Here is a 17,221-nt window from a genome sequence, read left to right on the forward strand (position 1 = left end):
AAAGAACCAGTGAATAGCAAAGGGCCCAATAAGATTTTTTTTTCCTGAGTAACTCAGTAGCAAGTTTCAGAAGCTCAGCTTCTGATTCCACTGAAAGCAGCCCCCCAGCCACTCCCAGCCCACACTGCCCTCTGCGCTCTAGCTCAGGTACAGACCTCTGCAGTGCCCGGCGGGGAAGGCCCTGAGCTAGACAGAGTAGGCTGCTCTCGAAGTGTGTTTCTGGATGGGTAGGTGGATAGATGGATGTACAAACAAACGAACCCTTAAAGGAACACAACGCAAAGCCCTGCATCTTAAGGAACTCACCAGATTGGGTATGGAGAACGTGAAAAATGAAAGGATGATGAAGGAACTGCATACGAACACCTGCCAAAAGAGTATTGTCTGCAAAGGGGAGGAAGAGACGGAGGAGGAGTGAAGGATCCTCCCGTTTTTTATGACCCATCTGAGTTGGCAAATAGAAGAAGGCTCCCCGCAGGCTGAGCTCGGCCAAGGGAAAGGTCAGAGTGGGCCAGTCAATCTGGGAAGGCCTCAAGGAGGAAGATGCACCTGCAGGAGGGGCAGGACTCAGACAGGACCCAAGGGCATTCTCACGGTGGGTTGTGTCAAGCCAGTCACTTAACCTCTCAACCTCTCGGTTTCCTTTTTTAAGAGGAGGAGAGACGACAGGCAGAGAGGGAGGAGACAGAGAAAAACAAAACGCCTGGTAGACAGTTCATATTCGACCTCAGACAGGGTAAATATTTACTCACCCATTCATGGCCTGGCTCTGGTGAGTGCCCTCAGTTTGGGCCACCTGGGTTTATGCTGGTGTCTGGTTTGGATTTGAGGCCCGAGGCGGCCAGTGTTTAGCCCATGGCACAGAGTCCAGCCCTACACCTTGTCTGTCTGGGAACTAAACAGATCGTGTTTGATGGCAGTGGAAAAACTGACCACGAGAATGGCCCTGCTGCTCACACCAAGACAGTGGGGTGGCACAGCGTGAGCTTCCCTCTGCCGAGTGCCCACCCTGTGGGAACACCCCAAATGTGTGTGCCTGTGTAGGGAGTGTTTGACTTAACCCCACAGCAAGCTTTAGGGAGGTGCACTGGTGCCCCCATTCCATAGATAAGGAAACCAAGGCTCAGCAAGGTCACGCAATTTACCCAATCACACAGAGGAAAACTTGAACCAGAGCTGCCAAATTCTATCCTCTACTCTTTCACACTAATCACAGAGCTAAGGAAAATACTCTTCCATCCACCAAATATTTACCAAGGGTCCTACTGGGTGTCAGGAACTGTCTAAGGCACTGGGGATCTGGCTGTAGACAGGACAGGGAGCTTGTATTTCCAGCGAAGACATTGGTCTTAAACACACAATACAAAATGAAAATAACTTCAGGGGTTGATACAGGTTTAATGCCTGAGGTGGGAGGTTTAAGCAGGGTTAGGCACTGGGCCACATTAATGAAGGTCCATGGGATTCACTGGGAAGCACGTTTAAAATGCATATTCCCAGCAGGCACTCTGGGTTCCATGAGAAGGCTGAGGAGAAGCCAGGAAATCCACACTGAGTATCGGGCTGGGAGACTGGGGGCAGGAGGCCCTGGACCCTGGCGACCTAGGGCCCAGGCACAGAGCTCTGGCCTCGCCCCACCTCTCGGGAAGTGATAGTGGGCAAGAATCTCAACTCACAACTCAATCTCCTCATCCATGAAACAGACACGCTAACGCCTGGCCTAACCTACCTCCCAGGGTGGAGCTGAGGCAGAGAAAGCTAGTGAAGGTAAACTGTGAAGGACTGAACAGTTGGGAGTTAGGCATCTTCTTACTGACCACACTGCTGCTGAGAGTGGATCGAGCAAAAGAAAAGCAAGCAACACCCTAGGGCTGCCGGACCAATGAACAGCTGCTCAGAGACAAACACCCCCACACAGAACCCACCCTGCCAAACTAGATAACTCTTGCTCAAGCACAGTTGCTCAACAGGGGCCCGCATGTGGGTTTCCATGCCGTCGTCCATCCTGTGGGAATCCAGCATGTGGGGTTCCTGGTTAGGCGAGCGGCTGCAGTAAATCACCCCGCCGCCAACCGCTCCAGCCCACATGTTGCTCTTATGGTCGGGGCACTCCATCCCAGCAGTGACCTAACCCCAGCACTAGTCAAGTCAGCCGCAGCCTCTCCTGTTCTCCTCCTCACAGGCACCAGCTCGCATTTCAGGCCATTTGCTCCCCTGGGCATGACTCAGAGAGTCAGTTGTCCTTAAAAAAATGCTTTTCATATTTCACATCAAAAATAAATACCACGCACTCTGGATGTAAGCCATCACAGATGTCTCTGTTGAGCTATTAAAGTGAAAAGGCCCGAGGAAGTAAAAAAAAGTGGTTAATTCCTATTGTCCTGTCCCTGCTGCTTTAATCTGTGGTGAGCTAGAAGAGGGACTCGAGGCCAGGCCATGGGGCCGATCTGTGGTGTGAGCAGTGAGGTCAGGGGTTCGTGCATTCTCGGGGACCGGAGAAGGTGAACAGCAAATGCTGGCAGGGAGGTCCCATAAGACATCGTGGATCCAGGCAGTGATGGGTAACAGCATCTCAAAGGGGCCCCCAGTACACGGACCGAAGCAGGTCTTAATCCCTAAAGAAGGGTGCAGGGTGGTCAGCAACAGAGGCTGCAAGGCTGAGAGGTGCAACAGTGACCAGAGCGGTGCCTGTGCAAGCACTGTCCCGCGGGAGAGGCCTGGCCGGTGCCCAAGGACGTACCTGGCCACCGGGGCCCAGGCCACTCAATGCGTTCACTTCCCATGACATCCTCCAGCCCTTATCCTGACCCACCCATGCCTCTGACCATTTGGCTTCCTGGGTGGGGTGGCCACAAGGAGAGAACGCCCTGGTTATAACCTCACAGTGGTTGTGCTTTTCAACAAATAAACGAGTGGCTTGATTTGTGCTTTAGCTTCTTGCTGGTTAATGGGAGCCAGCAGTTCTGACTCCCATTAACCAGGCACAACCAGGGAGCCTGGCAAAATGAGGTTTCTGAACTGGGGCGTCCAGGTGCAGTTCCCAGGGAAATTCACCAAGACCAGGGCCGGAGTGTCCCACCTTTCCTCCCGGCCCCACCGGGTGTGCCCCCCCATGGGCCAGCACTGCACAGATTTTCGGCTGCTCCGAGGTCACACCCAGAGTCACACTGTGAAAAGCTGAGACTAAAAGCTGCAATTTCACTCAAAGCCATGTTTAATTTCTATTCTAACAGGGTCACAGGGAGGCTAGGTCAACTGGGATATTTGATAATCAGGCATTCTGATTTACAAATATTCTCAACAACAACAACCAGAAGTCTACTGCCAATTCCCTGTGAAACAATTCTAAAAAGCATTTGTACACTCATCTTCCTCAACATGTCCATTTTCTTAGGATCACAGTTTTCCTAAAGACAGAGGAGCCCAGGTCCCAGTATGAGGTGTGCCCTCACTGCAGCGATCCGCAGTGGTGCGGAGCCACAAAGACGGGGGTGGGTCGGGTCCCTTAGACGCCACAGGACAGCCACCAGCAATGTCTCTTTCAAGGGGACTAACATCTTAAAATAAAATGACAACAATCTATTTACCAGTGATTTTTTTTTTCAGTCTTATTCTACAGAGTTTCTAAAAAGTTAGAAAACATGGTATGCTAGTTTTCCTCTGCTTCTAGGCTTTTGGGACACTCTGGCATGTATATATTATAACTTTTCAGATTAGCAGTTGGAGCTGTCACTTTAAGTTTAGAAGTTCTCCACCTAAAAAATAAAGGAAAAGTCCAAGGGCTGTAGAAACACTCTGAGTGTATTATTTGGAAAGGTAACTAAAAGACTGTTTCAAATTAAGTTTATCGTCTTTCCCAACATTGGGGCACCCCGAATATCTGAGCGCCTTACGTGCTGGACTCTAAAATCAGAATACTGGAAGGAGGCCGTGAGACCATCAAGTTATTCATACCTACCATTTAATGAGCAGTTACAGTATTGGTGTATGCCGGGGCTGGTCAAATCTCTTACATGTTACACTTCAACCTTTAAAACAAACACAGTGTGATACCTCACCCTTATTTGACAATTAAAACACTGAGGCTCAGGAAGTCTGAGTCCTTGCTAAGGCCCCATAACGTCCATGTGGTAGGGCCAGAATCTGAACCCTGGTCTGCAGGACCCCAAAGCCCGGTCTGTTCGTCTCCACCTCTGTCTTAGGCCTCAGGGAATGTCTCCACAGGGTTCTTCTCTCCAGGAAAAAACTACCCTTGTCTGTGGAGTGACGGCTTTCTTAAGATAAACCCTGGCTTGAAAACAAAAGCGTAAGAACCAGCTCAGCTCCTAGCTAGGGACATGACCCTCAAAGCGCCCCACTTCTCCACGTCTCCGTATTTTTAGCTATGGAACCTGTACATGTTTTTTTCCTCCTGAGATTTTCTTTGGCGCTAACAAAAGGCATCCCCCCCTTACCCCCCAGGAAAAGCCAAGAGATCGCCACCCATAAACCCTCAAAGAGCAAGCAGGCTGGAGGGTTCCTACAAGGAAAGCAGTCCAAGCTCACTCACTCCCAAACTCTGGCGAGGAAACCAGCAGAAGCCAGACACCTGCAGGAGGGTGGGGTGGGGAGAAGGCGACCCTCACGGCACCCGCCCCAAAGAGGCTGCCTCCACAGTCCCCAAAGCCTATAGATCGATTCCTTTTCTTTAAGAAGGAAAAACGGAGTCTAACCTTCAGTGTCCTTACTTGTAAAATGGAAGTGCCTCACTGGCAACTCCACTGAAGTATTAACCATAGGCGTGTTTCATATAAATAAACAGAAAAGGTGTGCTCTGGCATAAGAAGAGTCGAGTTAAAACTCCAGCTCTGACGCTGGCTGGCTGTGTGTGGCCGGGTCGACTCAGCCTCTGTGGCACCCCAGTTCCTCGTTTATAAAGTCCAGACCCTGGACCAGTGCTAGAACTTTCTGTAAGAACGAAAATGTCCTCCCCCATGCTGTCTAGCCGCTGGCCACATGGGGCTACTGAGCATGTGCAACGTGGCTACTGTGACCAAGGAACTGGACTGCAAATTTCATTTAGTTTTAACTGCCTGGAATTTAAACAGCCACCTGTGGGTAGTGACTATGGCGTTACACAGCACAGCCTTCTACTGCAGCGATAAGAGCTAAATAAGATAACATTTGTGAACCGCCTGGCACGGCAGGTTCTGGGAGAAAAAATGCACGAAGACCTGGAAGTCCTAGTGGTGGACATACACACGCATTTTTAAAGCAGAGCGTCCCCACACGGAGACATGGTGACACTAGACGCTGACGGACAAAGAGCTACACAGACATTTCAGAAGGACCTAAAGAAATCAGATATGCTGGAATCATTCCCTTAAGTGCACAAACTGAACAGCGAACAGTCTGCTGTTTTGTTTTCTTCACAAATGTTCTCGTCAGCAGATAAAGAGGCATTTGGGGCCATGCCGGGTTTTTACAGTCCTGTGTGCCCAGTACAGACAAGCCCACAAGCAAGCTCTCGCCCCTTAAAAACAAAACCTTCAGTCTGAGGGCAGCCTCCCTGGGGTCTCCAGGGAGCTGCCCACCAGCATCCCACATGACAGAGGCAGCAGACACAGCCTGCTGGGGACACACTCCCAGTGGGGCGAGAGCCGCCTGGGGTGCCTGGGGCTGACGGGGCGGCGGCTGGCAGCAGCCAGGTCGGGAGTGCACACCGGTGCTCGCTGGCAGCGGCCCGCCTCTGTCAGAGCCTGGCAGGAAACAAGGAGAGGACAGCACGGGCTGCGTGGAAATCCCCACCGGGCCCCAAGCCAGCGTGACTCAGGGGGCCAGCCAGCGAGCTGCCCTCCCACCCCTGGCCAGGGCCCAGGGGGCCCGGCTGCAGGAAACAGCGTGGCCTCTCTGCACAGACCTGAACAAAAAAGTCCTTAAATATTATCAATTATGTTACAGATACAATCCAAAAACACGTGAGACAGAGTCCCAACATTTCAGGTGGGGGTTCAACATCCTTTTACAACAACAAAATGCACAGTCTCCAAAGGGAGATCCTGAGTTCAAGTCCCGAAGCTGTGACTGAATCTAAGGAGCCCACCTGAGCTTCCCGGCCACCTCATGGCCTGTAGGATGAAGGGGCCCGGCCCGGGTGAGATTCCCACCCCCTCCAGGCAGCCTTCCGGGCAGTCCCAGCCCACAGTGCCTCCCACCTCCTCTCAGCCCACCTCTCTGCCCGTTCTGCCCCCTCGGTGGCAGGGACTGATCTCAGCCCTGTGAGTGAACCGTCCTACACTCGGACATTGTGCTGCTCTACCCCGACCCTCTGATCCCGATGCCACCAGGACAGAGGCCGTGCCTTACACCTTCAGAGAGAATGTGACACGTAGTCGGGTCTCCAGGATCACTCGTGTATTGATCCAAAGAGACAGCATGGAATACTCTGGAATAAAACTGTTGTTCCCGATACCTGTCTAACGCCAAGTCACAGCTGGCTGCCAGAGTCTCCTGCCCCCGCCACTCCTCACGGCCGCATTCGGGAGTTGAGAGCACAGTCCGCCCCTGTGGTCTTTGTCTCCCCCCAAAAGCACCGGGGCGTTCCACGGGCTCCGGCCTAGTGCCGCGCAAAAAGCAGCAAGAGTGAACAACAAACATTTCCCTAGCGAGATGCAAGAGACTTACTAAGTCCAAAGTCTATACTCGCTGAAACTGCTAGAAAAATCTGACCCATGCCATTTCACTTTCATAATGCCAACTTGCCTTTTCACCTTCAGAAGCTCTCTGAGGCAATTTTATCTTGGGACTAGAGACTCCTTACAAAATTATCCATTTGCCTCGTTCCCCTGAGTGTGCACGGCTCTGAATTTTATGCATCTCTTTGGCAAGTCCGAGATGCAACTTGGCCAAGCATTCCACATATCTACTAATAAACGATTCCACTCAGTTGGCCCACGAGAAGCTCAAAGCCCCGTCCCCACCCTTCACCCCTGCCACAGCCCAAAGGTCATCCCCTACCCAGATCCCTCGCAAGTCCCCACTCGGAGACTGTCCTCCTGCCCCAAGGAGCCACTAGCAGGAATAACCATGACCTCTGATTCCACTTCCCCTCCTCCCACTATGGGCCTCACCATGGGGTTCAGCCCCCAGCACTCCACTGTGATCGCCCTATACTTCCCAGTTACCAAATCGGAAACGTGGCCTCATTAACCCTTCTCATCCTGGACTCTCTGTGACATCTAGCACCGCTGGGCACTTCCTCTTGCTGCAGGGTCTTGTCATTGTGCAGTGTCTTGCTTGTCCTCTCCATTGCCCTCCTGCAGCTGTGCCTGAGGTACTGTCCTGGACCTGCTCGCCCCACCCTCCCAAGCTCCCAGCCCGGCCTCGTCCACATGACGACAACTCACAAATGCATATCTCAGCTCAGACCTCTCCCCTGAACTCCACACTCATCTGCCCTGCCACTGGGTTTCCGTCACACACAGCAGGAGCTCTGCACACATCTGCTGGTGTGCACCAGCGTTTCATAACAGCCCGCTCTGTGCAGGGCTCTGTGCCGGGCCCCCGGGACAGGTGTGTCCCAGGGCTCACAGGGACACGTGAGGAAATGCTATGGACTCAGAAAGGGCAGACCTCCTCTGACCGGAGCTCCCACAGATGGCACCGCTGAGAAGTTAAGCAAGTTAGCACGTGGGTTGTGTCCTAAAAGCTCAAGAAACCGGCGCTTTTCTCCCGTGACGTATTCAGGACTCGGCACCCCACATCACTGAGAGAAGACCCGGCCACACCTGGCTGTGTAGGGGCAGAAGGGGACTACACGGTGATGGAAAAAATATTAATAAAGACTAAATAAAAAGAAGTCAATAAACTGGTGTTCTGTATCCCACACTGGGTGAGAGAAGGCGTATTTTCTCCTTTTTTAATTGTATTTTTTCCTTTCCCATTTATCCCCCTTACACCCCCCTCCCCCACATAATCACCGCACCGCAGTCCGTGTCCATGAGTCCTTTTTCAAGAATGGCATTTTCTAAGCAGAACTCTTTGGGAAGGGGTGACAAATTGATACTTTCCCCCAAAATGCTAGTCTGATATAAAAGTGACAGACCTTTGACCCAGAGTCTGCTGGCCCCAGGCATACCCTCAACTTGACCTTTCTGGCAATTATCACAGACCACCAAAAATCAGGCAAAACAAGAACAGCTATTTATTAGCAGAAAATACACTAGATTTGCTTTACTCTGGTGAGGAATGCATTCAAGGGGAAAGCTCAATCTGCACTTCCATTTGTGCCAGCCTCCTCTCAGCCCCGCCTCAGCTGGACAGCCGGCCCCTCACTGGGTGTCCCACTGCAACCCCCACACCGGGGACATGGGATGCACTCATCCCCTGACGGTTACAGGGTGTCCAACGCTGTGCCGGGCACGTGGTCAGAACCCCACATGCACACTGATCGACGGGACTTCAGACTCTTTGTAAGGAGCTCTGACTATAAAGTGCTTGTGTGCTCCACTCAGTGTTACCCACTGTCCATACCACCGCCGAACCCCCACCCCACGTACCACATTTCCAGGCATTTCCAAGCCAACTCGAGAGCTCTCTCTAAAAAAAGTCTGAAAATCTGTGTTCAACAAACCACATCTCTTACATGAGCTCAGAGGGGTTCGCGGCAGGTAGGGAAACCCTGCACCCACCAGAGTCCTCGCCACCTGTCCAAACTCCACTTGGGGACCTGGTGACTTCCTGATGATCAAAAGGGGACAGGCACTCAGAGCGGAGAAGGCAGCATAGGGCAGGGACTCTGGGGACCTGAACCTGAGGATCGGCGCCACCCGCGCTTCTGCTTTGGGACCAGGCTTCCTGCTCTGTAAAGTGAAAGAGGACAGGCCCTGAGGACGTCTGAGGTGCCGCTGGTTCTATCAGCAGCTCTTAACCCCTTCCTGGTCTGAGTGAACAAAAACTGCACCACCCTGTCTCTCACGGGCCACCACTTGAGTGAGACCAGCCTCGTGGGAAAGCAAAGGGCCTGAGTTTGTGTCCCCATCAGCATTTTCAGCCTGGGAGGCCTCCACAAAGTTTACACATTTGAAATGGATGACTCTGCCCAGAGTGTCTGCTCAGCAGGCAGCCACGGCCCCTCGCCAAGGAGCCAGGCCTCCAGAAGGAGGGGTGAAGACACGGCACACGGTGTGTGCTTGGGTGCTGGGGAGACTCGGGGCCTGGGAGGACTGGGCGGGGCAGCCTGGCACAGACGGCTTCCTGGGGGAAGGGAGTGTGGGGACTTCCGAGCGGTTTACAACTTTTTTCAGGATAAACATTGCATTTATCCACTTTCTCACCTCCTGACCTTTGCCATCCAAATCGGACACGCCATTGTCTCCAGTCACAAGATTTTTCGACGACCGTGAAGGGAAGGACTGGCAGGGTTGTTTCCCCATTGACTGAGGAGCCACCGCAGGTCACCGAACACACGTCCACACGGACACCCCGTCCCCAGGGGTCTTCCTCATTCCTGCTGCTCAGGTCCCCTGCGTCTGCTCACGAGCCTCTACCCAGAGCCCCCTCCTCTCTGGCCATCCGGTTGCCTTGGGCTCCAGCACCTCTTCTTCTCTGAGTTCCCGGGCACCTAATTTCAAGACCAATTACAGGGCCACTAGGAACAATAACCACAATGATTGTGGCCACTTCCCTTTGCCACATGCCTCTCCAGCCGGGCACTTGCTTGGCAGGTCACAGTCATGACGGCAGCAGTGCCCACAGAGCCCCACAAGATGGGTGCCATTATCACCCCCACTGCGCCAGGACAGATCTGAGACTCCAAGGTCTGGTCCCTTACCTGAAGCCATACGGTCATCTGTAGGGAAGACTCCTAAACAGCCTGGCATGGCTAGGTACAAATCTGTATCCCACGGCCACAGGTCTAGCGGTCCTTTCTACCTACTCTGGGCCAGGCACTGAGCATGGGGAAATGTGTACAGCATGGTGTGCCTCCCAGGCCTCACGTCAACCACCAGGCCCTGACTTACTGGGAGCTGCCCCTGGCCCCTGGTGATGCACGCGGCACCTGCTCCAAGAAGGCCTGCTGAATCAGACTGAACAGGACATGCCAGAGAGCGATGCCCACCATCCTCCAGGACGTCTCTCTGTTTTTAAATGTCCCTCCCACCTCAGAGCTTCTGCACTTGCTTTTCCTTTTGCCGGGGTTGTTCATCACCCGCCTCTCCTTCTGGCGACTCCTACTCACTCTTTGAACTTCAGCTCCAATGTCACTTCCTCCAGGAAGACTTCTCTGACCACCACTCCTTCCCCAAATGGAATCAGGTCTCTCTCTGCCCACGGCCTCCAGGCTCCCTCCCTGTCCTTTTCATTCATAGACCCCACAGCCTGCAATGTGACATCTGTGATTTCTGGGTCCTCAGACTGTAGTGTCTTATTTCAAGGTAGGTGCTGTCTTTGTTCACCACTGAATTCAGAGCCTGGCAGAGCAGAAGCAGTGGATACGATGCGCGCTGGATGAATGGAGAACTGTGTTCGCACCATTAAGTGTCATCTCAGCTGCACCATCACTCGAGGCAGGAGGCCAACCAGGCAACATCACGCCCCTTTACTGATAAGAAAGTCATGGCTCAGAGGACACATGTTTCTCATCTGAGGTCAAAGGCATGGTCAGGACGATGGCAAAAATGCCTCAAAGAGGATTACAGCTTTTTCTTGTTGGATTCCTTGGCAACTAGCACAGTCCTGAGCACACAGATCTGGGCACCCCAGTAGATGGGAACAGCAAGAATGACTTGCAAAGTGGAGCCAAAATGACTTGTTTTACAGTGGTTGCTGAGCATCACACTTCCATTATAGATTCTGGAGGGAGGCCATGTTCTGTTTGCGTTTGATTCAATCCTATCTGCTCTGTTCTGAGAACACAGCTAGGTACTGGAGAGGTACAAAGAAATCCGTGGGTGAGGGTGAGACTTCACTTCCGTGGGAGAAAAGACTTTTCTATGGTCTCATCATGTAGGTGATGAAGTGCCGAGGTGCTCCCAGAGACACTCACGGCAGCTAGGCTTCCAGGAATTCCGAGTTTGCTGGTGCAACCTGACATACATTTGCTCAAGGGCTGGGGCAGAGCACTGGACGGGGGAGTCAGAGGCCTGGCTTCCAAGCCTACCTCCGACCTGGGCAATTTGGTGCCCCATGGGCTCAGTGGGGCTAACAGCACCCACACCACCTTCTTCACAGGGCTGTGGCCAGGCTCTAATGAGACGGCAGGTGTGAAACATTCTTTGTAGGCTATAGGCAATAATCTGTATTATTATATTCTTACAAGGCTGCTCCTACACAGGGTTGATGGTACAGAAGGTGATCTTGTTGATAGCTTTTTCCCATGGAGGCAAATGTAACTTTAAAGATATCATACTTAATCATAGGGGTTCAAAGGTGCCCAGTGCAGAAAGAATGATGGCCTTAAATTAGGTAGAGGCTGGGGGCCAGCAGGTGGAAAAGGAAGGAAAGGATGAAGTCAAAATCAGGATTCCCTAGGCTAGAGAATGTCACTAGCCATGTGACAGAGCCTACGCATTCGGTCATCCCATTTCCCCATTTGTAAATTGTAAGTAATGATAATCACCCTAGAAGTTGGTGTTCGAATCTTTTTTTTTTTAAAGAATGCTACCAAAAAATAGAAAAGCCCTTTGCTGGAGATGGGACGGTGAGGGCCACCAACACGGCATACGCAGTCAGTGAAAGGCAGCCTGCCCCTCCCCCGCTGAGGGCGCCTGTCTGGGTGGGCCTCTTTGCTCAGTGGCCCTCCCTGTGCCAAGCACAACCATAGGTGGCAGTGGCCCCAGTTCCATGAGACGCTGTTCACTTTGGGCCAGGACCTCCCTCACTCACACTGGGTTTTTCCATGAGGCAGGGCAGCTGGAATGCATGTCAGCGAGAATGAACAGAAGGGACCCGTGGCACCTAGGAGGTGGGAAGGTGGGTGGGCTTCAAGGCCACTGGTGAAGCAATGTCTCTTCCCTTCTCTCTAAACCACTGCTGTTCCCAGAGCAAAGGCACACACACTTTCAGCCCAAGGTCACCACTGTTCAGCCAGCTCTCAAGGACCTGACGCAAGAAAGAACGTCTAAAATGCAGCCAGAAGGACAACCACTGCCATTTTTCTGCCTCCGAATTTAGTCCCTACCAACCCTAACCTGGTCACAGAAATGTCATCGAAGGGTGAAATAAACATTTTGAATTTTAAAAAGAATTTCAATTGAGATTTTTTCAAGCAGCTCCAAGTCCTGCCCTAGGCACTATGGGGGGACGTGAGGGAAGTAAGACAGACAGTTCCTGCCTTCAAAGAGTTATCGGTCTAAAGCAGCGGTTTTCACCTGGTGCGCCACAAGAATTTTTAAGACATGCAATACCTGACTATTTAGTCAGGGGCGCTGGCCTCTTAGATTGTCAAATTAAAAAAAATTACAACAGCCAACACAACAATAGCCGTCCAGTGTGAATGAATCAAAATTATACCTATTTTTTGTCAGATCGGCAAAAAATATATTTTGGGGTGTGTCGCGGGCTTTTAGTCATTAGTTTGTGTCTGCCACGAGACGAAAAGGGTTGAAAATCAGTGGCCTAATGGGACAGAACCAACACAAGTGTAATGATGACACGCCACGGAGAAGGCCCCTTGTGCTGTGGTCCCCGAAAACACCGGCTTCTTCATATGAAATGTGTGTTGGTGTGGTGTGGTGTGGTTTTTTAATTTAATAGATGCACGTTAACGCTTGTCAGAGATCACATTTTCATTTTAGCTTTGGCAGCTTAGAGCCAAATTTCCAGGCCATGTCTGACAATCTCAGAAAACTTCGTAACAGGTGACACGGTGGACAAACAGAACCTTTTATCTCACCTGATTTTCCTGCCTTTTTCTCCTCTTCCCCTAATTTCCTTGCCTACCTCTCGATCCTTTTTTATTCACTGCATTTGAGAGTTACCTCAAATTCTTTGGAACAAGGTAAATTATTTTTTAAAAATACATTGAAAAAGTTGATGAATGCTATAAAACTAAAATAATCGAGGCTGTCAGAGGATGGGTGTTTATTTAGGGCAATGGGATAAGATTGAAAGTCCTAAAATGAAGCTTTACTTTTACAGTCACTGATTTTTTAGTGTAAAAGTAAAGGCAGCTGTGACCATTTAGTGGGGCTTTTCAAATAGTGTTTTGGCAACTGGATACCACATGCAAAAGTGACATTGGACCCCTACCTTATATTCTATATGAAAATTAAGACAAAATAGATCAAAGACATAAATGTGAAAGCTAAAATTATAAAACTCTTAGTAGAAAACACAGGAGTAAATCTTTGTGACCTTGGGTTACACATGGTGCCTTAGGTAAGACACTGAAAGCAAGAGTAACAGAAGCAAAAAATGAATTTCCTTCATCAGAATTAAAAAGTCCCATGCTTCAAAGTACGTCATGAAAGTCAGAAGACAACCCATAGAACGGGTGAAAATAATTGCTAACCATTTATTTGATAAGGGAACTTATATTCAGCATATACAAGGGACTGTGATGACAATAGAAAGGCAACCCAATTAAAACATGGGCAAAGGATCTGAACAGACAGTTCTTTAAAGGAGACGTACAAATGGCCGATAAGCACATGAAAAGATGCTCAGTGTCATTAGCCATCGTGAGGAAAATGCAAATCAAAACCACAGCAAGACGCTGCTCCGCACCAGGAGGATGTCTAAAATAAAAGAGCCAGACAGTAACAAGTGCTGGAGAAACTGGACCCCTCACGTTGGTGGGATTGCTATGGGGTACAGCCACTTTGGACGAGGACTTGGCAGTTTCTCCAAAATTAAACGTTAAGTATCACATGACCCAGTCATTCTATACCCAAGAGAAAGGAAAACATGTGGCCACAGGGAAACTATACACAAAATGTTCATAGCAGCATCATTCCTAAAAAAGTGAAAACAGCCCAACTGCCCATAAACTGATGAATGGACAAACAAAATGTGGTTCACCCTACCATGGAATATTATCTGGCCATAAAGATGAAGTACTGATACATGCTACACCAGGAACCTTGAAAGCATTAAGTGAAAGAAATCAGTCACAAAAGACCACCTATGATATGGCTCAATTTTTAGGAAATGTCCAAAAGAGGCAAATTCATGGAGACAGTAAACAGATGAAGTTTCCAGAGCTGGAGGGTGGGGAATGGCTGCCAATGGATACAAGGTTTTCTTGGGGGGTGACGAATATGTTCTAAAATTAGGTATCAGTGAGGGTTACAGAAGTCTCCAAAAACCAATGAACTGCACAAATTAAAGGAATGAATTTGATGGTGTATGAATTATATGTCAACAACACATTTTTTGAAAGGTTGATTCACTGAAGTCTGGAGTTGTACTAACAGTATTGTACTGATGTTGGTTTCTTAATGCTAACACAGGTTCTGTGCTGATGTGAGATGGCACTCCAGGGGACCCAGGGGACCCAGGTAAGGGGCACGTGGGATCTCTGTGTTTTTGTCTTTGTTGATTCCTCTGTAACCACGTGCCTCCCCTCTGGGTGCAGCAGCTCAAAGGCAGGGACAGCCCACTAGGTCTCTGCTCAAGGAACAAGGCAGATGGGTCAAACTAGTGACAATGAGCATGGCCCTTTTCCCTCTGGCATCACCCTCAAGCCTCACGCAACACTGGGCGGTGAACACTGTCGCCCAGGGAGAACAGCCCAGCCCAGCCCAAGGTGCTGTTAGCATTCCACCACCCCTCCTCCATCTGTTTATATACACACACTTCTGTTCTGCCAAACCCACCTTCCCCTAAATCCAAGTCTTCTGCACCCTGCTGTGGGCTGGGGTCGTGGGAAGACTAGCTTGGAATTTCCTGGCCTCTCCCTCCTTCCCCCCGCAGAGGCAGTGACTCTGGGGGTGTTCCTTGGATACACATTGATTTGAGCCATGCAGATCTCTTCATGTTAGGAGTCTTATCTTCCCAAACCAGCACAGAAGTCCAAGGGCAGAGACAGTATGTTATTCATTCCTGTACTTCCAGGGCAGGGTCTTGGAGATCTATACCCAAACAATGCATGAGTCCTTTCATTCGTTCACTAACTGATGGGTGACTCGGAGGAGTTCGGAAAGCTCAAGGTAACCATTCCCCACTTAAGGAAATCCAGTTTCAGACACAGAACCTCTAAAAAAACAAACATTCTTCTTTGTCCTCTCTTTCATGCCTGGACATTACAAAGGGATTGGGGTTTTTGGTTTTTGAGAAGCCCTGGGTTAGTTTCCCAGTCTGATTAACCTGGGAGTGGTGGCTTATTATTATCCAGAGACACGGGTGCGGGGGGGGGGGGGGGGGGGGGGGGGGGCGCGGAGGGGGCAGGCTCTGCATGCGCCACCGGGCTGATGGCAGCCCTGCTTCCTGGGAGGCCGCGGCGCTGACATCACTGACAGGCAGTGTGTGCAGGCGGCACGCGGGGTCGTGTGAAGTTCAGTGCCGGGGCTTTCTCAGTCCACTGGGCTTTACGCATCCCCTATCCATTAAGTGTGTTTTTCCCCTCTCCTCTCCTTTCTTTGTGTGCGTGTGTGTTTTAATTATTCGACGGCTCTCGGCTTGCTTTCCTAACCCCGCATCAGCATTTCTCTGTGCTACTGAGAAACCAGGCACTCCATCCACCGGAAAGCAGTCAGAGAGGCCAGGGAGGATTCTGGCTCCTCGCACAAACCCGTCAGGACACGGTCCGTGTCCGCTCACCAAAGAGGAGGATGTGGGAGCTACACACAGCACGTGAGCAGACGGCTCTCGGCAGCCACGTGGTCCACTTTCACCTCCAGCCCACTTCACAGATGAGGGTCATGTGTCCCACGGGGTTACAGCGACTGGCACAAAGACACCAGGTTCGATCACAGCAAGATGACTCAGTGTTCCAAAACTGCTGCCACTGAGTTTTCTCCAGCAACCATTCCACACAGAAAGCATTCCCACATGTGAAGAATCTACCATGGAAATGGTGTCTTACAAATTAACGAGCCATGGGAATTTTCTAACCACCAAGCCCTAAAAGTACCAACGTGCACACTGGCCCCACGCATTCATCCAACAAGTATTTACTAAGTGACCACTCTCTATCAGGCACCGTGCTAGGCTCAGAGGACATGAGAGTGAATGAGAACTGGGCCCCCTGCCTTCAAGAACTCGATCGTGAGAGAAAGACCAGCCGTGAAAAATAAAACTTTCAGAGAAGCCCTGATTTACATAACATTCAAAGTAAGTTAATACCTTCTCTGAACTTCATAATTTTATCTTAACTTCCAGATGAGTGAAATCTCTAGGCTTCCGCTATTTTTTCCTTTTTTCCAAATGAAACAGAAACAGAACTATTTCAGCGCAGTCCAGAGAACAAGCTCACAGGAGGCGAGACCACCCTGCGGTCCAGGGGCAGGACGAGCACTGAGTGACCTGGGTACCAGCACCCTCCCAGCCTCTGACCCCTGCCCTCAAGGTGCTCACTGCCCGGGGCTGAGCAGACAGACGATTCCGCATCAGCGTGGTGCATGCTCAGCAGCCGTGGGGCACAGGAGGACGCTTTGCAGGGTCTGGGAGGAGGGGGTGTCCCAAGGCTGCTTCCTGGAGGAGATCGAGATGAAATGACATTTTGGAGGACGCTGGCTGAATGCGCTTGGGACATTCTGGGCACGAGGCGAAACAAGGGGTCAAGAACTGGCCTGGAGCAGCAGGAGGAAGGCTGCAGAACTCAAGTGTCTTCAGAATGGGGGTTCTTTTTTAAAAAAACAAACTATTTTTAGATAGGGAAAAGGAGAGAGAAAAAGAGGGAGAGAAACACTGATGTGTGGTTGCCTCTCACATGCCCCCCTACTGGAGACCAGGCCCACAACCCAGGCATGTGCCCTGATTAGGAATCGAACCAGCCACCCTCTGGTTCACAGGTTGGCACTCAATCCACTGAGCCCCACCAGCCAGGGTGAGAATGGGGATTCTCGACCTTTTGGGGAAATGAGTAATCATTTTGAATTCCGACTTTCGCAGACCTCCCTATGATGGCAGTTGTACTTGAAATTGTTCACTCCACAGGTGATGCTAGACCCACATGGTGATAAGACTCACCCTTCCTCTGGAATCTGCAAAAGCAGAGTTGATCAATATCCTGGGCAGGAGGACAAGGGCTTCAGAGATCTGACGGGCGTGGTGGGTGGGAAGAGCCAGGTTTAGGGGC

The 17,221-nt window shown here is 50.8% G+C and overlaps 1 protein-coding gene across 2 annotated transcripts in view; it reads right to left on the bottom strand.

The window, feature by feature from the left end:
* The window catches only part of SMAD3 (SMAD family member 3), a 113,979-nt gene that overhangs the window by 57,690 nt on the left and 39,068 nt on the right, over positions 1–17,221 (bottom strand). The window contains exon 1 of one of the 2 annotated variants that reach the window (XM_037155785.2): positions 6,452–6,862. The exons of the other annotated variant lie outside the window; for it this stretch is intronic. Within the exon in view, the coding sequence (XP_037011680.2) occupies positions 6,452–6,636 (185 nt within the window). The 5' untranslated portion in view covers positions 6,637–6,862. Of the gene's footprint in view, positions 1–6,451; positions 6,863–17,221 lie in introns of those variants that run through there. 2 annotated transcript variants of the gene reach the window in all.

The sequence above is a fragment of the Artibeus jamaicensis genome, unplaced genomic scaffold, assembly GCF_021234435.1.
Source record: "Artibeus jamaicensis isolate MK-2021 breed Jamaican fruit bat unplaced genomic scaffold, CSHL_Jam_final contig_548, whole genome shotgun sequence".
In the NCBI taxonomy this organism is placed as follows: Eukaryota; Metazoa; Chordata; class Mammalia; order Chiroptera; family Phyllostomidae; genus Artibeus; species Artibeus jamaicensis.